At 37.3% G+C, this 22,943-nt stretch overlaps 2 protein-coding genes across 3 annotated transcripts in view; one reads left to right on the plus strand and one right to left on the minus strand.

Moving 5' to 3' along the window:
- PBRM1 (polybromo 1) overlaps nucleotides 1-19,386 on the minus strand; it is a 51,674-nt gene extending 32,288 nt beyond the window's left edge. Inside the window, exons 1-11 of one of the 2 annotated variants that reach the window (XM_009995812.1) lie at nucleotides 19,246-19,386; nucleotides 18,408-18,505; nucleotides 17,698-17,845; nucleotides 15,495-15,638; nucleotides 14,675-14,791; nucleotides 14,062-14,130; nucleotides 13,210-13,308; nucleotides 11,985-12,070; nucleotides 9,357-9,455; nucleotides 7,810-7,901; nucleotides 3,611-3,827 (exon numbers count right to left, since the gene is read on the minus strand). In XM_009995812.1, the coding sequence (XP_009994114.1) occupies nucleotides 3,611-3,827; nucleotides 7,810-7,901; nucleotides 9,357-9,455; nucleotides 11,985-12,070; nucleotides 13,210-13,308; nucleotides 14,062-14,130; nucleotides 14,675-14,791; nucleotides 15,495-15,638; nucleotides 17,698-17,845; nucleotides 18,408-18,505; nucleotides 19,246-19,386 (1,310 nt within the window). The remainder of the gene's footprint in view (nucleotides 1-3,610; nucleotides 3,828-7,809; nucleotides 7,902-9,356; nucleotides 9,456-11,984; nucleotides 12,071-13,209; nucleotides 13,309-14,061; nucleotides 14,131-14,674; nucleotides 14,792-15,494; nucleotides 15,639-17,697; nucleotides 17,846-18,407; nucleotides 18,506-19,245) is intronic. The other variant, XM_009995811.1, reaches the window with a different exon arrangement.
- Nucleotides 19,387-21,896: 2,510 nt separating this feature from the next.
- GNL3 (guanine nucleotide binding protein-like 3 (nucleolar)) overlaps nucleotides 21,897-22,943 on the plus strand; it is a 10,356-nt gene continuing 9,309 nt past the window's right edge. The window contains exon 1 of the mRNA XM_009995842.1: nucleotides 21,897-21,924. Coding sequence (XP_009994144.1) covers nucleotides 21,897-21,924 — 28 coding nt within the window. The remainder of the gene's footprint in view (nucleotides 21,925-22,943) is intronic.

Raw genomic sequence — 22,943 nt, forward strand, 5'->3', positions numbered from 1 at the left:
TATCCTGCCTGCAACAATTTTCCTTTTACAGAAAGAGAATTCTAAACGGCTCCTGCACAATTTCATTACATGGTAAAAGAAACTAGAGACTCTTCACATCAGCAGATCCCAAGCCACTTAACTCTCCCCTCAGAGACAGAGAGGCAACTCATGCAGACCCCAGCACACCACTGTCACATTCTACATCTAAGAATACATCAAATGGCCTCAGTACCCCTACCTAGCATCACCCACATGTATTTAGCCTGTGACCTCTGCACATTAGAATGCAGCAGTCTGTCCATGAAGCACCAAAAAGCAGAAAAAAAACATAGAAAGTTTCAATTAATCTTAAATATATCCTTCTACATGCACATGTTCTCTACTCTGTCATGGCCCTGTAGAAACAAAATCTTTTAAGCTGATGGAAGTGGTGAGGACCCCAGTGGTTCACAAGTTAAAAGCAGTTTAGTTAAACCTTCCTCCTTTAAAACTGTATGTAGAGACAGAAGACAAGAGGAAGAGTAAACATTGTTTTTAAAAGGAAGGATGAGCTATCATCCATACTATCTGAGCAGGAAATAAAAACTTGCTCCTCTCAGCATTTATTTATCCACAACCAAATAATCAAGGTGCGGGACATCTGATCTTAAGCAAACAACTTTCATTCAGAGTTGCATTCATGAAAGACCTGACAACAAAAGTCCATATGGTTTGTAAAGAGACAATTTCAGCCATACACATGAAGAATGAAAAATGCACAGGCACAAAAGTCATCCTGTTCTGCTCTGCAAATAACCTCTTACCTTACCATCCTCTTCAAAGCACTTGCTGACAGCAAACAATAGGATGATTAATTAAGGCTATTCACAAAAGTACTTTGAACAGATTTAATTATCATAAAATGCAGAAAACTCAAGTATTGTGCATTTTCTGGATTGGAGTATGAAATACAGTTTCACAATACATTTTTAGAAAGTCATGTCACCCATCTTGGAATAGTTTTATAAACATCAGTTCATTTTGCAAAGCAGGACTAGAACTAACCAAAGCCATGGCTCTACAGAAGATCACTGCCAACATAACAAAAAACAAATTTGTACACTAGAGACCAAGAGAAATTTCTGTGAAATTATTGACAGTGATACAATTGTACCCAAAAGTATAAGTAAAACAATATGACCTTTGCAAAATGAGGAATAGTTTAAAAGGTAGGCTACAAATTCTTAAGGCTACTAAGACCAAAACAACACTGACATGACATTTAATTTGATCTAAATCAGAACAGCAGTTAATAAAGCACACTGTACACTGGCACACAAGTCCCTTGAACTCATCAGCCCTTACAGGTGGAATATCTGAAAGAACTGAAAGTGAGACAGAAATTCTCTCCATATAAGCAAAAGATCCTTCTTATTAGATTCACACTATGCCTAAAAAAATCCTAGAAAAAAAATTGCAATATGTACTGGAACTACTTGCTAATGTAGGAACATTGGTGATATAGAAAGAAGATTTTAAAATTTACAACATTCAGCAAATATTAAATTAAGTGAAAAAAAGCAATAAAAGAACTGCTAAATCTCAGATGAAGTGAAAATTCACAAGGTAATCTAAATATTACAGAGGCATAATTTTCTCCATAGAGAATAGTTTCCTAATTGGCTCATTCATAAATTAAGCAAACTGATTTATTATTTTGCCAAAGTCAATGTAACAATAAAATCTAATGTATATTATTTTTTAATAAAGAAATTAATTTATAATAGGCTTAAACCCTGTTACTAAAAAATTATAACTAGTTCTCTATAAACCATTTAGGCTTTAACCCAGACAAGATTCTCCATTACCTGAAGGTAAGTTCCACACCATTACTTGCCATATTATTGGAAGTGTTTAATAAGGCAAAATATGCTTGACCAGATGATGGCATTTACCTAAAGATCAACTCAAATAATTAATAACTAATCCAACGCCAACAAGAGCTGCCACAAATCTCATCCTCTCTGCAGAGGGTGAACACATCGCAGGGCAGTGAAACATAACATTTAGATTCCTGTGCCACAGACCATTGCCCAGAAAGAATGAACATTCATAAGAAACATGCATTTCAAATCTTCAAATTTGAAACATCAAACAAAGCCAACCATGTTTTAAACAGGACCCATGCACTTCTTTAAACCTCAATTATAACTCCAGTCTCCCAGAGTGCAAGACACTGAGGTTTGCCAAGGAAGAGACAGATTCCAGTGCCTGTGCACCCACATAGCTCTCCATGTCTTTTAGGACAGATCTGCTGCCAGGGAATTCCCTGGACTGCTTCCCTCCTCTGGTGTAGAAAAGCCTCACCCACTTGCCTCAGGGATCATACTAAAGCTGTAAAATTTAATAAGGAACACAGTTCTTGTGAGCAGGCCAGGATCTGGCATGTACATACGAAGCAGGTAACTGAACATTCTCCTGCTTTGTTTCCTCACTCTTCCTCCAGTCATTCGTAACTACAGACCTTTTTACCAACAATGTTCAGCTTGCAAAACAACCTCCACACCTGAAAGCCACAACTTTCACAGTGTCATGCCTTTCTCTTTAAATAGGATACTGTGGGAAACTGTTTAGGTTTTTTAGGTATAGTAAGAAATGAAGATTATGCGGTAATTCCAAAACCAGTAGAATTTCAGAATTTGCTAAAAGAACCTGGACTATTATACATACTGTGCTTTAACTTGTGAGCTACAAACACTCTACTTCTAACAAGACTGTCTGTATCTTTTTCTTTTCTAAGGTCTCAGGCAGTAAAGTCTTTTTTCTACAGTTCTTCATACATTTGCATGCAATTTCTGTACTGCCCAGCGCCTGCCTCTCTATGGCACATCATTTGTCTTATAACTGATATACAGTGTATTTTTAATGCAAGGTCTCTCTCAATTAAATCTGTTTATACAAGCTGATACTCTTTTACATTCAGACAAAAAGCTCCCTGACAACTGTAAATTACTTTCCTCAACTTTATCTTTTTTTTTCCCATCAAGTACATTTTGTCCTTCATTCAAGAGAGGACACTTTCTTTGTCAAGCCAACAGCTGTACTAAGAAACAAGAAAAAACGCTTTAAAGACACTGATAATCAGATAACCAGAATGGCAGCTCCATACTGTCCCACAGCAGATGCAGAATACCCTCTGACAGGTTAAAAAGTAAAATAAAATTAAAAAAAAAATAAAAAAAATGCTGCCTTGTTACTTGATTACTTTTTCATTTAACAAAGACACTGCTTATTTAACAATTGTACCATGTCTAGCAGATCATATTGTGGCTGGTCTTCTGAGAGGTGTCCCTGCTCATAGCAAGGAGGTTTGAACCTGATGATCTTTAAGCTCCCTCCCAACCTTAACCATTCTATGATTCTATGATTACAAATTAAACTCCATGCAAAATAAACCCAACAGCAGCTATCAATAAAAGGTGATCAAAAGACTGATGCAGACTGAGTTGAAACAAGAAGCAGCCAAATGCAGAGGAAAGATGGCATACACTGCAGTAGGTAACAACAACCTGACCACAAGACAGGATTCTGTAAATAAAAGAAACCCTTGAATAGTTTCCCAACAGATTAGTTTGCATTGTGTTCTTACCTGATCTGCTGCAATGAAATAGGTGCTTTAATTTGCTGATAATAATCAGGATACTTTTTCTTGGAGGGCAGGTGGAAAAAGGGTTCAGATATGAGCTGGCCCTGATTATTTCGGCAACTTCTAACTGTGTCATAAAGCTGATAAAGAGGATTAGACGTGTCTATGAATGAGGTAATGCTCTCAGCTTCAGATTCTCCCTCTTCATAACGAGCAGCAGCTGCACAGAGAAACAGGAAAAATGGGAAACTCAGCAGGACAACTGAGAGCGGGGTTTTTGGTTGACTTTTCAAATGGATAAAGATCTAAACTGGAACAAAAGGCAGTTCTTCAAATGAGAGTGTTCAGCCACTCTCTGGCAGTCAGATTCATACCTCAGAAAAAGACACCACAAATGCATCTCATGAGCCTCAAGCTGACAAAGAAGCACTTTTATCTAGGTATTGAACCTCTCTGATCAGATGAGACCAGTTCTGTCACTGGCAATACAGCCTTGCCACCTACAAGTGCTAAGAAGTGTTGATATGTGAGACTACGTAACAGCAATATTCTATCTATACAACAGCTACATCCTTGTTTACCCATCAAACCATTAGCACTAGTATTTGTGCCAAAAACATTTCAATACTGAAGTACTGCCTTTCTGCCATCTGACAGGAGCTCAATACAAGAATACAAATTGACAAACCATGTCTGGAATTTTCAAAGGTGCCAAGCCACTTAAGCAAAATGGCCAAATTAAAAACAAATGTTTGCATATGTATCAAAAAGGTGACTTCCAAACTTCTATAATCTGTTAGACCACATTAATCACAGATCAATTAAAGATTTGTGAAGGTTAGCAGAAAGTACCTGACACTAAAGCGTGAAGGTACACCCCTAATACATGCAAATTAAGGAGAAATTAATATTTCAGAATTGTTACATAATTGGCATAAACATTTCATAATAAAGTATCTACATTTCCTAGCAACCTTTTCTAATTATCTATATAAAGCACATATTATGTTTCAGGATTAGGACGAAAGAAAGAAATGCTACGAAGAACTAACATTTACTGCAGATAAAATTAGGCAAAACATTACATGAGCAACAGAAACACAACAGGAATGAAAAAGCTCTGGTAGTGGAAATATAGGATGGGAAGCAATAAATGGCCAATCCTTCCACACTTCTCAGCAACATAAGTGTAAATTTGTACCTTGCAGATGGGCATAAAAAAAAAAAATTGTATGTAGTTTCACACATCTTAGAGTTAAATTATTCACCCTTTTCCCCCTCTTACGAGTTAAGGTTTGAAGGAAAACTTGGCAGATGACACATTGGGTAATTCAGTTACACAAAAGACAGTTCTTTAACACTTATGCCAAGTTTCCAGCTGGCATGTTCACTATTGCTCAGTGGAGGCTGGCAATGTTCCAAGCTTTCAGTAAAGACATATTGAAGTGATGACAAAGTCAGAGGCACTCTGACTGCACAACAACACAGTGCTATCATTTTCCTCTGCAGCCTGACATTGCAGATCTAGGTGAGTGTATGGCATATGGGACCTAGAAGACAATCAGACGCAGGCTACAACACAAGTGGATGTCAGTAGATGTGCAAACACAAATAAAATGTTCGTAATTGATTCAGGAAAGACACAAAAAATTCTCCTAATTATGTATCTGTATGCTAATCAGCATCACTTAATGGCCTAGCAACAACTACAGAGTAGCCAGAAAAGCAGGAGCTGAAAAAGAATAACTCAAGTAGAAACAATAGATATATCAACCTGAACATGGAGATAAATGCTAGTAGCTAAAAGAATGCTATCAGGTAAGTCTCCAAAATAGATTAGGCAGCAAAATACTGTTTGTTTTTTTTTACTCAAACAGTTCAGTTTGGAGTGCTCCATCAAAAAGTAAGAAACAGAACATAAAATGAGAAGACCTTGTTTTACTGAGACAGAAAAACAAGAAACTACTCAAGTACATTGCTGTTCTCTGATATGTGGCAGCCAGCAATAAAGTAGTTCAATATCCTCAGTAAGAAATGTACTTCCTTTGTACTAGAAGTGGAACACAAGGCATTCCCTAAAATAAAAACCTAAGTAAGTTCAACAGGCACTAAAAGGAAAGTGGTTACATAATATTGTAATATGGCTGTACAAATTTTCACTATTTGTATGTTTTTTAAAAGCAAAGTGTCAAACATTACTCTTACATATTTAGAAAATCACAGTTGTTCTCCTAATATGAAAACTGTTGTCATAAGAACTGAAAAATATATTGTTCAGATCTGAGGAGAGAAAAATCTGTATTTTGCCACGGAACAAACAATCTAATGCAACACTGTAGATTTTTTTAACATGCAGTAGCACCAAGTCCCATAGCCCCACCGAGCACCAGCTGGCAGTGGACAGTAAGTCAGTTATTTCCCTTTCGTGCAGCTGTCACCACAACTGCAGTTGGCAGATACAGGAAAAACCCCCGTGGTGAACCATAACTACAAAATATTTGCCATTCAACAGTCCCAAACAGAATTTATTTCCTGCTGTTCATCCCATACCACAGTGACTGTTTCCTAATGAAGTGACAGCTTCATAATGCAGTGATACTAAATGGACTTCACTGCAAAAGGAGGAAGCCATTTAATTGACAACTGGAACTGAGTTTTATCATCACATATAAATGTGATAATAAATGCATGTATCATATGCATGTACTCTCACCTGATGGGGCAGAAAAAGAGCAGAGAGAGGAGAGTACTTGAATGTGTATAAAAGAAAATTAGTTTTTAATCAGTAAGTGATTTGCTTTAAACACCGTTTCTTTCTGGTCCTAAAGCACCTTGACAACAGTGAACACTCAGAGTCTAACTGAAGATAGGTTTCAAAATTAAGTAGTAATAAATAAAATAGCTTTCTTTACAAAATTAAATATTTATTTGTAAGTAACACATAATGACCACCTATGCCTGTCTTTACAGGTTTATAATGAGGAGCAAGGGAGCTGTAGAAGCTGCTCATGTCCTAGAACATTGGAGCTGGAAATCTTCTACAAGCTCCATCACATGATGACACCTTCTGAAACTGTGAGGATAAACTCCAAGTTGGAAACAGATACTGTTCATTGCTTAGGCGACTGCTCATATAGTTCTCTGTATTGAGAAGAAAGTTCTTTTAATATTCAGTCATGCAGCCTAGCTTTAATTTATTTTAATGAGTGTAAGAGGAAGGGAAAAATAGGAGATACTAAAGCAACTAATAAAAAGACCACTCGGTTTAAAGGAAAATCCTTTTCATCTGGAGACTGAAAGCACAGAGGTGTCCATATGGTATGTTGGGGGGACAGAAATTCTGAAGGTTGACAGAGGACTACCAAAAAAATTGACATTGTCTCTGAGGTGAATGCAATAAAGACAGAAAAGCTCCAACAGCAGCAAAGCAAAAATCTCAGATGCATACAAAAGGCCCCAAGTGATTTAACATCACTTTGAGAATTTGAATCACAATAAAGACATAATAAGCTATACAATTTTACAGAATTACAATTTGCAAAAACAGCAGCTAACAATCACACTGAATCAAGCTAGTAAATACTCCTCACACCTCCCAGAAGGCAGCTGCTCAGAAGCAATAACTGAATGCTGGGCTGACCAGGATTAAAAATGTTTTCGCTTGCAGCAAGATCCAAAACAATTTTAAAAAATTCTACAGCTTATTCATCCACTGAAAAACAATCCTGAATATAAGTCAGTTACCAGGTGTGAAAGAAATGTTTCAAAAACACACATTGAAGAGATGCAACATATCACATCAAGGCAGAAGTAGTGCAAACAAAAACCAAAATAACAGTATATGTACAAAAACATTTCAAAAAACTGCTCTGAGATAAATGCAAGGAAGTTGTAACTAACAAGACAGGCTAACTTAAAAGACAACTTCTAACATTTATACCAGTAACAAAGTACATAACATAATGCATATATTACAGCATATATGCTTACAGTACAATGCCCAACTTATCTTACCAGCTATACATTTACAAACTCAGAGGAAACAGGGAATGGATTAACAGAATTACACGCTGAGTTTGAAACACTGCAAATACTGAGTTTGAAATAAAGATATTAGAATGTATCATGAGCTCTACAATTTTGTTTCTTCCAAACATTTTAATTAAAGAAAATAAATACAGAAACTAAATCTCAGTTCCTACCAGCCAAAGCTGCATCCTCATCACTTTCTGATCCATATTGCAATGCCATGGTTATTGCTGATAAACGATCCCCTTGGGCTGATCTTTTGTTACTATAAAAGAGAAAAAAAAAAAGTTTAAAAAAAAGCAATTTTTTTTTTAAAAGGGAATTATCTTGTTAACCATTAACAGTCACCTAGAGTGAGTAAGTAAACAAGTGAAGCTCTTAACAGTTGCTTACATTATCAGGAATACACACATGACAGTGCAAGAAAAGTTAACAAGAGAAACTGTTAACAACCCACATGTCTGCCTCTATTTTAAGACATGGTCCTTCAAACTGAAAAACTGGACACACAACCAGAAATCTAGAGCTCAAGCTAGCCATGTTCTGTCCTGTTTTCAATACCTGGATATTTCAATTTTGGGGGGAGAAGGGGGTCAATTACAAGTCCTTCCCAATTAATAACTTTGTTATTTGATCATGTTTTATAGGGATTTGTCTACCTGAAGGAATTCAGCACACTATAAGCTTTATAAGCTACTTCCTCCCATATCCCATCTCCACATCAGGCATTCTGACCACACAGAGTCCCTATATGTGAAGCAACCTCCTCTGCTTTCTAGGTGGATTAAATCAGCATCCACACTGTGATCTCACTAAGAGACTTCTTCAGCAACCCTCTCTTCCTGCCTTTTGTCCCAAAGCTGGGGCACAGCATTTCATACCTACACCGCAGGCTAGGCCTGACAATCTTTGCTTTTTAACTAGGTCAGGTCATTAGGCACCTCCAGGAATGCACTCAGCCTTGCCCTGTGGGAGCAAAATGAAGACTGGGAAAAACCAGATGGGTTGTTGAAAATGACACCAACTCTGTATAAAACGCTCAATCTGCAGAAGATCCTTGCAGCTGCTGTCTTAATCCATGGCTGCAGAGTATACATGCTGGGAACTAGCCAGGAGTACTATTTTCAAACAGTAACCCAAAGACCGTAGACATATGACCTCTACTAGGTACCAAAATTCTCAACTGATGACTGAAAGAACAAACCAGAAAGTCTCCAGTAGTCCAGCCTTCTCAGTGAGTTTGGCATAAATGAATCCCAAATGCAATATTTCCTTTATACAGGCTCCACTGGTTTCCACCATCCATCTCCTAATTATTTAATCCTACTTAGTCTTTTTAGTCTCCAAATACCACCTTTCTAGGTTTACAACAGATTTTCATGGGTTTTTGCACCTGCTTTATCTTGTAACGAAGCTTAACATGTTGTTCTTCAGAACATTTCTAAGGAAATAATTGCATACAGAGTATTTCACGACAGGTGTTTTGAAATGTTAAATATAAAAATCAAACATGGAAGAGTAATTATGGCAAAGTAACTTATTAAATTATACTTAATAGATATTTGACTGAAATACATTTGAATCTCAAAAGTATTTGAGTCAATATTAAAGAGAACTCTCAACTAAAAAAAGAACAACAACAAAATCCAAACCAACCCAAATTTTAGTCTATCCATATGATGAGGACCCAGCTCTTCTTCCAAGTGCACACTTCACTTACCGATAGTATTTGTTAGAAGAATTTCTCTCATCACCAACACTGCCTTTACCCTGTGAGGAAGGACCTGTCAGCTTGGAAGCAGTCAAATTTGATGGAGTCCTTAAGGCAGAAGAGACAAGCCAAGGAAAGGGGAAAAAAAGAGGCCCACCTTAGACCCAAGAAGAGACGCAGTACGGATAAAGCTTTTTACAGAATCACTTTGATAGATCAGCCAAAAGGTTCAGAAACAGACATAAAATGTTTTAAAGCCAAAAGTAAAGTAATACTAAGATACATTTAGTGCCCCAGCATTAATATTGATTTTGTTTATAAAGTCAGAGGAAGGTAACATTTAGATTGAGGATTAATAGCTATACACACAGCTCAGCCTATCACAGCAGTGCAAGCACCCAGCAGAATGCTCCTTGGCATCCAGATAAAGCCGATCACACAGATCCAATCATGTCTCATCAATACTTAACCAAATCACTGTCCAGTGCATGTTGTCAAGCAATTTTATTTTGTCACTTTAGTTAAGGGAGGACAGTTAAATCCACAAAGAAAGAGGAATTTAGTATGGCAAAGGATACAATGAATTGTGCAATAGAAAAGCATGGGTTTTGACACAGAGGCAATTTGTCTGCAGACCTTAGGTTAGTAGTGTTATGATTAATTTGAGGCTGATCCATCAATGACAAAGAAAACTACATGAAAATTCAGAAGGAAAAGATAGTAAATTAATTTTAGGTGAACTTCTGGGGGTATTTTACCAAAATCAGCAATAGATAAAGGAGATCCCCCTTTGAGACAATTATGCAGTTAGGAATTTAAATAAGAAATAATGATTCTGTGATGCAGATTCAGCAGAAAGAAACAAAGAAAGTATAATGGTTCAACTAAAAAAGCAACCAGTGAAATGCAGAACAGTGAGAGACAGGTTTGGTTTTCATATTTCATTATATTATTGTAGCCTGCTTCAGGAATTGTAACTTTTTCATATTTTTTTCCAAGTTAGAGTAACAAAAAAGGAAGATGTCAAGTATGCTGACATTCAGATTACTTCAGGATTTGCAGGTCTATTGAGAACAAAATACATAAGAGAACATCTAGAAAAAGGTAACTGAGAAATGGAAACAGGTTGGCAGTGCAAGAGAGGAATTCAACTAACAAATACCAATGTGATTTATCTGTCATCCCTTCTTATGCAAAAAGTTTTATTTTGAAGAAAAACAGTTAAGCCTGAAAACTAAACACGACACACATGTGACATCCTGAGCTTCACCAATGGCCTACACAGTGAGAAAAATAAAATCACAATTTAAATAGAAAACCTCTATGCCAATATGTAATTCTAGTTACTGCAAAGGAGACACATATGTACATTCAGTGCCTATACAATCAGGGTCTTCTGGCACTACAGATACTTTTTGAGAAGGAAAATTATTAAACTGTGTCAGCATTTCTAGTTTGATGTTTTTATATGCTCCAATGATGATTCACCCAAACACGGGAAACGTGCTAACATTGAACAAATGAAAAACCACTATATAGGTTGAACATCTCAAAGCATCGAGTAGTAAAAACCAACCAAGTAACTTCCAGTTCTTTCACTTCTAACAATCCTAGGCAATACTTTTAATACTGACACCATCTACACATTTTTTAGACAATAAAACAAATCTAAACTGCCTTTCAGTAAAGTAAGGCAGTGCTAGTGGTTTCAGTTGTACCATGCAAACCTTGGCAGGAAACAAAAACAGTTCTTTTCCAGCATCAAACACCAGTAAACAGTTCCAATACATGAAAAAGTCCACCTTGTAAAGAGTTTGCTAACTCCCTGGATGACTTGCAAAACATTGCTGTATTTTCTTTTGCTAAATTTACTGGCTCATTCCAGTAAGTAATATCTAAATCTACTTCTGAGTGTCACTCATAAGCAAAGATTTTATAGAAGAAATCTAAATGCATTTCAGTTAAGAAACATCTAAAATTACTGCATCACTTCTCTGTACACTATGCATTTTCACAAGAGGAAAATGCTGTTTCTTAAATAAAATCATTCCATGAAACAAAGAGAGGCAGTTAACAGTGTTTTAAACCTGCCTGCTCAAGACCAAGCCTGCGCTTCACCGAGTAATAAGTCCAGATCTTCAGCATTCTGTGTCTCTTTTCACAGCTAGAAATTGGTTTTCAAACAAAAGTGTATATAAAGTAGACTTCCCCTAAGCATGTTTTGTCTGAGTTCTTGTCCTATGTTTCTGTTCCTGCCTAATTAACTGTGAGCTCTTACTTCTCAGCTCCTAACAAGGTTCAAGAATATCCAGCATTTTTCGTAAAGCGAAGCACAAGAAAGCATCTCGTTCCTCACTATTCTGTTTCTGTTACTAACTTATAAACTGTGTGGTGACAGTTGGCTATAGCTTAAGGTATAAAAGATCCACTGATGCTGTTTTTCATAATCGAGTACATCACAGAAATATTCCACTACAGAAATATTTCAATAAAAAGTTTCCTTCAAAATTACTTTTAAAACAACAATAAACTGAGTTTTCAAGCAATTATTTCCCACTATATTCTCCACAGCAAAATTAGGGAAATGTGTACACAGATTTTTATATGAGACTGTAAAAATAACTCTATTTGCAGTACCTGATTCGGAGACTTGACTTGGCCAACTCACTGTGTTCAATTTCAGCCTTTTTCATATTAAATATTTTTTTAATCGCATTTGCATCCTGTCAATTAAAAGAATTGTTTCATTTAATGTTGAAAGTGAAGAACGTTACAGTCAAGTATATCCATCTATCTAAAACTCTACAACAAAAATTAAGTGGTTTTTACCCTTAAATATAAAACAATTTTACATGAGAAATGAAGTATTGAATAGTCTGGCTGAAATACATGCACAGTGGGCTGTAATAGCTGAGCACAATGGCTGAGCAGCTTTGACTTCATTTTCTGTCATACCCTTTAAAAAAATAATAAAACTACAATTTGCAAATATAGATGAATGCTACTTCAAACTAAAAAGGCAAACGAGCTTCTGTGCCTTCGCCATCAATAAGTTACTACTATTACTGAGCTTTACAATGCTTGCTGTCTCTCATTCTAGTCGATACTCAGAGTAACAGTTCACAAAATAGAGATTACAAGTTTTGAGTGAGGTTACAAGAGTGAGTAATATGACTAGGAACTGAAACCACAATCCAAACACAAGTGCAATCAGCAAAGTCCAAGAACCACAATAACATTATACACATAGAAGTCTCACAACAAAGCCCTTAAAAACCAAGCACATGAAGGAGTACTTCACCACTGAAATTCTCATATTTCCAGACTGCAAGGAAATAGCAATGTGATAATTTGTACACAAAATGCTGGCGATCTAAGTACAAAAAAGACAGGAAGTGCAATTTTGTCACAAAAACATGGCTAAAAAGAAAAGGATCTTCAAAACTACATAAAAAGCATGACTCAAGGCTTCAAGCTTATGATGAAAACCATGACCAGTTCCTGCAATCTGGAAAGAGATAACAGCCAACTACTACCTCTATCCCTTGAACTTGTAGTTTCAGACATTTTAATCTCAATCACTAGTACAAGAATCTCCCACTCCTCCAAAGAAGCCACGTAACTCGTAACCCAAGATAAAATTTAATTGGAAAAAATCATATTGAACAAGGAAAAAAAATTACATACATACCAATTATACTGTAAGTGATATAAAAGAAATGCCACTAACAGGTTTGTTGTTTTTTTTAATGCAAACATACTCTTTAAGACCTTACGGTAAAGATTCACTTATGGATAAATCAGCACAGAAAGCAGTAAAGAAAATCTGAGCTCAGCTCAACGACAAACAACTGAAACTAACCTTGAACACTTGTGATCCAGGCTCATTGTATGTTTTGGCATTTTTTGCCAGAAGATCTATATCCTTGGCCATTGCATGAATGCTTTTGTATGTTCCATTCTGTATGACAAAAAAGACAACTGGCTAAAGTGCTTCAGATAACATGAAAACTAAGTCAACAGTGTAAAGCAAAGGGAATTAACATAGAAAAAGAGGAGTATTTACAGAAAAACAGGAACATATTTATTAAAAGAGCATATAAGTATCTGGAAGACATAAAAAATACAAGGTCTAAGTCACTATAACCTTATGAATGCTAATGGAAAGACTGAGAAAATACTTAATGCACTAGATTATCCTAATTTTGAAAGGTTCTAACAAAATGTTATTTTGCCTTTATTCTCTAGTTCAATTGTCTTTGTGCTATCCCTCACTATTATACAAAATGCTACAATCACAGAACAATATTTCAAATTACTGGAGAAGATGAAAAACGCATCAGTACAAAACACCTATTTATAGCACTAGGACAAAAGCAGGTGATGATAATGTACAACCAAGCCTCAATACTTGAATGTTTTACATCAGCAGTACTTGCCAAGAAACTGCTTTAAACCATTAAACATCAAGAAACTCTAGATATTCAGGCTCAGTGCCAGCACGATACAGTTTATGATGCTTCATCTTCAACACAGCTACTTCTGCAGCATTATCACAGGACAGAACATTAAATCAGCATACCATTCAGATTTTTAAATAGCAGGGGAAAACACGCTGCCTTTTCTACCACCATAAACTTCAGCTTCTAACAATTTAGATTGCCTACTGTTAAATAAGTCTGTACTCTGACATATTAATATGCTCATACTGTACCTGTATCCTTTGGGCAATAGTTTTAAGATCTATGGGCTCCTTTATTATTGCATAATAATCTGGATATTGCTGGAAAACAAAAATAATTTATGTATTACTATAAATACTCACAAAGCTATTAGATGAATTGCAGATAAGAACAGTTCAAGCTTCATAAACACAGCACTAGGCTTCAATTTGGGCAAGCTAGATCATAAGACAGTTACAAGGAATTATAACTCATCAATACACAGACATACAAGAACAGTTCTGTCTGAACACCAAATATGTGGTGATGGTCTTTCAGAGTATTTGTTTTGTTAAGCTTCTAACACCACACCCTGAAACAGAACCATGAAATCAAATTTTAAAATATTAAAAACTTTGCACCAAAAAAAATCCCAATTAACTAAACTGGCAGGAAAGGGCAAACCCCAATCTGCAATGAAGGGCTGGGAACAAGTGGGGAGGAACAAAGAAGGGAGGAAAACTCTAAAAACAGCTGGAGTTTGCCAGTGATAGGACAGCAACAAAGAACTGCATCCTGAGTGTGCCCATCATAGTGTATCACATCAGTTATAAAAATATCCAGGTTTCCAACTTAAAACACAATCAATATTATTAAAATACCCACCACTTTCGAAGGAAGTTTCTGAAACAGTTCACTTATGAGACGTCCTGACGGGTTTGTGGCAACAACTACAGCTTCAAGAAGCTGTTCAAGAATTTCTTTCAGGTAACCTGGAGATGACTAATACAAGAAATGAAATCACAAGAAGTTTTAACAGCAGCCACAGTGGAGTGCTTCAAGTTGCACTGAAATACATGAATGTACTTTTCAAAGACACAAATCAGCTGTAAAACACAGATGCTACTTTTGAAAACAACATAGTTTATGCATTTAGGAAAAACACATGAGAAAACTTCAATTTCACATTTACACTGCACACTGCCAGACATACACCAAATATTCTTAGAATAGACTTGGTTGCCAACATTAATGAAAACATGCATCCCAGGATCACAAAAAGCAGACAAGCCCTAACTTTGTATCATTGTATCTGGCTTATAGAACGCTCCAGGGACAGCTGCACTAACTGAATGGGACACGTGCTGGAAAACAATGTTGTGAGACACCAAGCTTGCTTGTATCAAATCCCAGTGCTGTACCAAGTGCACATCCTACGAATTTCCACTAAACCAGAACCACATTTTTTCCGTATTGGAAAAACTCGTCACATTTTTTTTGCTAGGCAAAAGTGAAACACACATAAGTGCTGTCAAGTTATTAATGAATTGTAGCAAGATTCTGTGCCTCATATATAAACTTGGATATGAAACACCTTTTGGGACATCATTTATCTATTAAAAGATGTTATGCTTTTTCACACACGGAAGCCAATCTTCCTCTCACAATCAGATGACATACACAGCCACAGCTTCCTTCAACTTACTAATTCAGAATTTGTGCCTTGATTGTCATGTCCTTCCTCATCTTCATCTTCCTCCTCAGCATCACCTTTTTGAACAAATTCATTTTTTGTGCGCAAATACAACTCCCATAATTTGCAGGCAGCTTTATATTCAGGAGAGTCAGGCTGCAAAAACAAATCAAACATCCTACTAAAAATTCAGATCATCACCTGAAAGGAAATTTAAAAATTATTAGTTGAAAGGCATTAAATGTATTAAACAAATAATAGAAAACCTGGGAAATTTCCCATTCAATTGTTTTTCATCAGAAGTGTTAAGAATTGCAATGAGTACTAGAAAATATAACCTCTATCACTCCAAAGCGTTTAAGTCTTTCAGAAAACTGAGCAATAAAATTACCTGAGTTGAGGCTTGGACAAGCCTATTAGATGAATATGGAAAAATAATTCTGTTGCAGCATAACACTCCTGATATTTAAAATAGTCTAAATATCACTATGCCAGAAATGTGATTTAAGTCACTGCTGTCATTGTGTGGCACTTGAAAATTAAATTAAACAGAAGATGAATGTCAATAAATCTTAGGTATTTTTCTTTCCCTTTCCTCTGCCACTTAACTCTATTTCAGGTATTCCTGCAGATACGTCACCTTATTGCTGCTGTTTGTGCTCCTCTTACTTCAGTCTCTCAACCTCTGACAGCTTGTAATACAAATGAGAAACCAATGGGAGAACTATTCCTAAGCTCACCTTATTAGGCTTAAATATTCTCAAGGCATTAACCCAGATGTTAATTATGAGTAACAGAGTTAAAGGGTATTCTGCTCCACTGGTCTGCTTCCTTCTGTATGAATGCAAGATGCTCAGATGTGTAAGACTTGAACCAAAATAGTAAAAAAACAAAACTCCATTCTAATCTAGCATTGCCAATAAAGCACCTGCTGCAATAAAGACCCTGACAATGAATCAGCCATCCCTGTTTCATCTGCATCACTGGAACTGCCCGGGGAAGGTAAAAGATGAAAAGGAAGAGGTTATGTTTTTATGTCCAGCTCACAAATCCCTGTTTCTCTGGAAATGTCAACATTTCTTCATCCTAGAAGAGATAGCTACTTATTTCTACTCTATATGCAAGATTTTTACAATATAGGCATAACTCTGAGTCCACTGTTTGGTAAAGGCAGCACATATTCTGTAAAATTCTCACCATTCTTTCCTGCCATGAAGTCCTTTTCTCTCATGTAGAAACTATAAAAAAGCCAACATTAATGCAGGAGGGCCTAGCAAAACTTCAGGAGTACATGATGAATTTCGAAATCTTTGTACTTTTTCTACTGTAACCAGAATGTGCAAATGCATTCATCCATAAATCTGATTGTTTTGCAAAAAGTTACACATACAAGCAAACACACACAAAATAAACACTGCTTTTCTGAATGTCACCTGGTTACAGTGGTTAGGTTATTCAGAAAGCAGTCTTCTGGATCATTTCCAAAGTGAAAGATACATGAAAGGTAGTATTAGCAGTTTTAAATGTGCTGAATCATTTCAGTCTCTACATACAATTCCATTGTTCTATGTATTTAACAGTCTTCCATTAAACAAGATTAACCCAACTTCTTTCCAATTCCTTATGGCAACTGCAATAAAACCCATTAATATCTAAAACAAAACACACATCCAGTTTGGGGGAAGGGATATGGGGGTTGCACCCTTGATTAAACACACTGTCATACAAAATCTGTCATCACTGACTATGACAATCAATGTGCCTTTTTTCATTTTATTAAGTGACCAGTGGAAGAGAAAGATCCAATACTCCTACAGTATGCTTGCTGGTTTTTACAAATTCTTCCTTTTAAGAAAAAAATATTTTTCTATTTCAAAAGGTTACATAGAATATGTTGTAGCATGGGAAGGCTTTGATAGGAGAGTATTTTTCTCCATTTGCATCTCTATTTTTCATTTCTAACTCTCTTAGAAAACTACATGAAGATCACCCCCATATTTTACAGTTTTCCACAGAAGAATTGTTATAGTAGGACATCTTACAAAGGTACAGTCAACATTACAGAAATTTATGCAAATAACTGTAGTGTGTGCTGTTCTCTTACTACTAGTAAAGGCTGAAAACTGAAAAGTTTTTTGGCCAAACTAAGGAAGGATTTGAACATATCTCTACCACTTCTACAGCTAATTTGAACCTTCACGTGCAGTTTCCTCACCTTATAGTAAGCCTTTGCGTTGTTGAAGAGAAGCTGAAAATCAGCAGTCAGTACATTCACATCATCATATTCCTCCATCTTCAGCTTTTGCTGGATTTTCATTAAATCAATTGGCTGAGAAACCACTTCATAATAATCTGGCTGATTTCTGTTGCAATGACAAAAATAGCATTATATTCTCAGCAGTAAAACCAAAACCACAGCACTCAAGTTTGTACATGTCTGTGACTAAAAAAAAAAACAAAGAAATTTTCAATACCATTTTGTTACAGCCAGAAGATCTGGGCAGTGGACTATTAGTAGTAGCCTTACTTTATTACATATTCTGTTATCATTCTCAATTTTATGAGTTTAAAAACAAATTCAGTCTCTTCCTTTATCTACTGCATTTTCAAGGCCTGCTTCTATTAATCTTCCCAAGATTTGCCCTTAGTATTAAATTCCACCACTTACGTGGAATATTCTTTAGTCAAAGGTACAGGTGTTTTAGGCAGGTGTCACAAGAAATGTTTTAAATTACTTCAGTGTATTCTCTTTTTGACTGAAAAAGGGCACCAATGTTAGCATTGAAAAATCACATCAAATACAAACACTGGTGACACTATGACAAATTTAGCTTTGATTCTTCACAGCTATTAATGCTGAAGTATTCTTCAATATCCACATATTCTCTGATTAAATCTCAGGTTCCAGGCTTAACCAGAACTTACCTTCTCTTCGGTGCCCTAATGAAAAGCTCACAAAGGAGCCTGCCCTGTTCATCTTTGTAATCTCTGATGGTGTTGTAAAGTTCATGGCATACAGCAATCTAAAATGCAAGCACAACAGAGTCGTGAAAAAGGAGAAAATTTTAAGGATGTAACAAATCAAAGTCTGCTTACAATGAATGGGAAAGACAAGCTGCCAATCCACAGAATGCCCTAAGGAAGAAGTATTAAGAAACTGGAGTATCTCACACATCAGTATCATAGCTGACAAGTACACCAGGTACTGCAGAATTTTAATTTCTTTTTTGAACATGGGGAGCTTTTTTTCAGTGCCAATTCTATGCAAAACACCCAAAATGGAAATTAATTCAGTACAATTCTCTCCAAGTTATAGACATCTAGAACAACGACAGGGGTTCTGCTGCCCTGCAATTATTTAAAATTAGACTGCTAACTCAGAGGCATAACAGAGACATTGTGCACTTCAGCAATCACTGCCTGTGCCTTTCCCCACTTCTTTCTGCATTTGCTATTCAGGCACCACTCTCAGCTTCTGCACATTATGATTTCAGCTCCTTCTCCAACATCTTTCCATCTGTTAAAACCATCAGCAAAAAAAAGAAAAGCAGCAAAAAAGGAAAATGGAAAGGAAAAGGTGAAACTGGGGAGACAAGAACAAGCCAAAGCTGAATGAGATCCTAAACAAAGCTTAGCCAAGGCAGCGACAGATTCAGGGCCGCCGCATATGTGATACTTATCATCATCCATTTTACAATCCAGCACTTCCCAGACAGGGGTACAGTGTCCTCAAGAAAAAAGGTGTGCATAATAAAGTACTAACAGGATCTACAGTTGGGAGATTGGAAAGTCTCCTCCTCTTTCTGCTTGGGCCTGGTACATTCGTGGAGTGGTGGCTGTCATCAAAGTCTCCTCCGCTGACGCTGCTGGAAGGAGAGGTAGCTCTTCGCCTCTTGGAACCCATGGAATCCAACTTCTTCTATAATGAAGAGAAATGTTCTTAAACTCATGACATGGCATCCAAACTGTCTGCTGAGAGCTAACCATAAAGCTAGCAATGCTTAGGATGCATCACATACATTTGTTACATACTTGACTCCATTAAACCATACATCTAAACACCAGCTTTTTTAAAACGGGCAAGAGTAAAGGGAAAAGAAAATGGTCCAACAGTTTTACAGCCACCAATAGCAGCCATGTGAGGCAGCCTAGGGCTCACAGTGCTGAAGGTAAATTAAGCAGCTCTTACTAGGATATGCTCTTAAACTCTCTACATTTTGATACCTCATCCCATGCATGACAACTAAGCAAGAGCTACTGTTTCAAAGGAAAAAGCTGTACAGAGACATTAATTCAGTTCTGCTGTCAAGGCATGACTTTCCATGTCATCATTAAAAAAACAAAACAAAACAAAACAAAACAAAACAAAACAAAACAAAACAAAACAAAACAAAACAAAACAAAACAAAACAAAACAAAACAAAACAAAACAAAACAAAACAAAACAAAACAAAACAAAACAAAACAAATAAACAAACCACCAAACAAAACAAAACAAGCAAATAAACAAACAAAACAAAAAAAACCCCACAAACCAAAACCACACAAAGGAAACAAATTACAAATAAAAATTCAAATCGCTACTTGAATACCTTGTCTTAGATTCAAGCCCAAAAGGGTCTGGACCACTGCATGACCTATCACTACCATTTCGGTGTAGGAAGAATGGCTCCATCATCAAGAAGCAGAAAAAGCCACCTCCTTTTTTGTCCATAGTGACAAATGAATAACCACCATCCAAGAGCTATGGTGATTTACAGAACAAGTTGCTGGCTCTTTCCGAACTGCCAGTAGCAGCATCAGAAAAGTATCTTTATTTGTATCTGTCTCAAAGGCTGAGGACAGAATAGATTAATCTACCCCAGTCTACACCTATTTTTCAACCAAATCAAGGAATTTCTTCCAGGAAGCATTCCACTGATTCACAGGCTGTGGCAGCACAGCATAATCATATTTGAGCATTCATGTTAGAGACAGAATTAATTTCAAGCACACAAATGAGATTAATAAGGTGAGAATAATTAACATGTAGGATAAAGAAAAGCAAAACCCTAAGGCAGAGGAATGGAGAGAATGATGCACATACAATCAATAATTTTCCAGATTTACCAGAGTACAACCAGCACCTCGAAAAGCCAGTCTCCTCATACTGTCTGATGGCCAAGTACAGATACTGGGAGAAGGTAACACTCTTAAGAGTAGCAAACCAACAATGGTGTTAGTACAGCCAAAACTGGAAGAAAAAGGAAAGAGAGAGAGAGAAGAAAATTGACACTGGAGAGATAATTAATGAATAAAGTCAAAGAACAAATTGAATAATTACAGTGACAGAGAAAAAAAGCAAGAAACAGAAGGTAGCTTTTTTTAGCCTAGCAGAAACTCTACAAAGTAATTTTGTACACAGAATGCCAGACATTTCTGCCATTTTTACAGTGAAAATACATTTTTCTAATGTTCCTGCATACATATTACAGATTTCACAGCCACTTTCTGGAGAATGATTCATCAAGCAGAGCTGAGAGTAAACACAAGTAATATCTGACCTGAGAGTAAAAAACAGAAACCAGTAAAACTTACAGAATGTGAAGCAGTACAGTTCTTGTAACAGTAAGAAAATATTTTTAAGGTCAAGAAACATTTAATAGTCTCTAGTGATGATGTACCTCCATCAATCCTCAGAGTGGATTTTTACTCTCATACGCAAGCAACATTAAGGAACTAGCCATAAATGTTGACTAAATAATATACCTATGGCAATTTCTAAGCAGTCCCAAAATCTGATTTATTTTTCAGCAATCCCACGTGAAATGTACATAGCTACTTAATGGCAAAACAAATGCTTCCATTTTGTTCATACAACTACTGCCTTCAATCAAACCCCAGAAAGATTGTTTTCCTGTTTAGTATTCTGGACATTTTCATAACATGCACATACAGAGAAACTCTTTGCCTTATTAGCAGGGAATTAATCTCAGGAATGAATGACCAGCCTGTCGCTTTTGGCACTGCCTCCAGCTTTTATCTGAGAGCTACAGTGTCAAATAGCCAACAGCAGGCACATGCTGATGTGGGGGCTGCTAGAAAACACAAGTTCTTGGCCGTGAAAGAAAGGCTGGAGGGACTACTTGAATCAACAGTTGTTGTTCATCCAGGAACCCAGAAGTACCCTCAGTCCAGTCCCATGCTGAAATAAAAGATCTGGGGAGGCCCCAGTCAGCACCTGCCTGCAAACTGCATACAGGCTTCTCCATGTCTGTGATCTGAGGCACAAGTGCTGTGGCTCTCAGCCACACTCAGACCCCTGTGTACTCTTGTACCATTAAGACACTTGGTCACTCCGTGCAGCCTCCGAAACCATTTTCCTCCTCTAATAACCAAGGAAGGTGCAAAACACGTATCAGTCTGAACAACACCATGAACAGTCAGAGACAGAACTGCTTGGGTAAAATTCCTACCACATGTCAGGCTCCAGCACACAAACTTTTCTCTAGATCTCCATGCTCATAAACACAGATAATCCGTTTCTGCACAGAAATGTATTCCATCTTGCTTAAGAACACATCTCCCAGGCTCTCTCCTGCCATGTAACTGCTGGCTCACCAGTGTCTCAGGAGTCACATCAAGAACCTTCCCCGCTACAAACGAGCCATCTCCTCTGCAACCCGAGCTTGATCATCTTCTTAATAATTGCTCACACCGCCCATAAAAATGTCACATAACCGTAGACATCTCTGTAATAAATGCTTTGGCCATTACTAACACATGTGTATACTAATATCTACACAACGGGTGGAAGACTGTCTCTCCAGCAAGCTGTACTGAGCACTGCAAGCATTACCCAGCCTAACCTCAGGAAACCAACAGTTTTTACGTGCAGTGAAGATAAAACACTGAAAACAAGCCAATGAGTTTCTAGCACACATGTCATTTTCTGCCTCCAAGTAGAAAAAAAAAGCTAAAAGCCGACAGATACCACAGAAAGTATTTTGTCGTTATCAGGGTCTCCCACGTTCCAACAGAAATACTCACTAGATCACGGTAAATTTAGCACAAGGAACCAGGGAGGGAAACACAGCCAGAATTCCCCCTGATTACCGATCACACTGAAACCAGCCACAGGACAGAGGGGGGCCGGGGATAAAGGGATAAAGTTGGTGAAGAAGCGAGAGGCACAAGCACATCGATCGTCTTACCGACACGGGGACAAGAAGCAAAGAGCCAAACCCGGGAATCTCCCCAGCCCGCCCCGAGCCCAGCCCGGCCCGGGAGCTGCTATTGTTGCTTGGAGGAGACAAAGACCAACACCTTTCGGGGCTCCGGGCCCGCCCGTGCCCTCACGGTCTGACAGGACGATGTTCCCTCCCCACAGCGGGCAGGGCAGGCTCCGCTTCCCCGGGTCTCGCTCCCGAGGCCCCGAGAGCGGCCGGGCTGCCGGCCCCGGGGCTCGGCCCCCGCGCGGCC

The sequence above is a fragment of the Chaetura pelagica genome, unplaced genomic scaffold, assembly GCF_000747805.2.
Source record: "Chaetura pelagica isolate M959 unplaced genomic scaffold, ChaPel_1.0 scaffold114, whole genome shotgun sequence".
NCBI lineage: Eukaryota > Metazoa > Chordata > Aves > Apodiformes > Apodidae > Chaetura > Chaetura pelagica.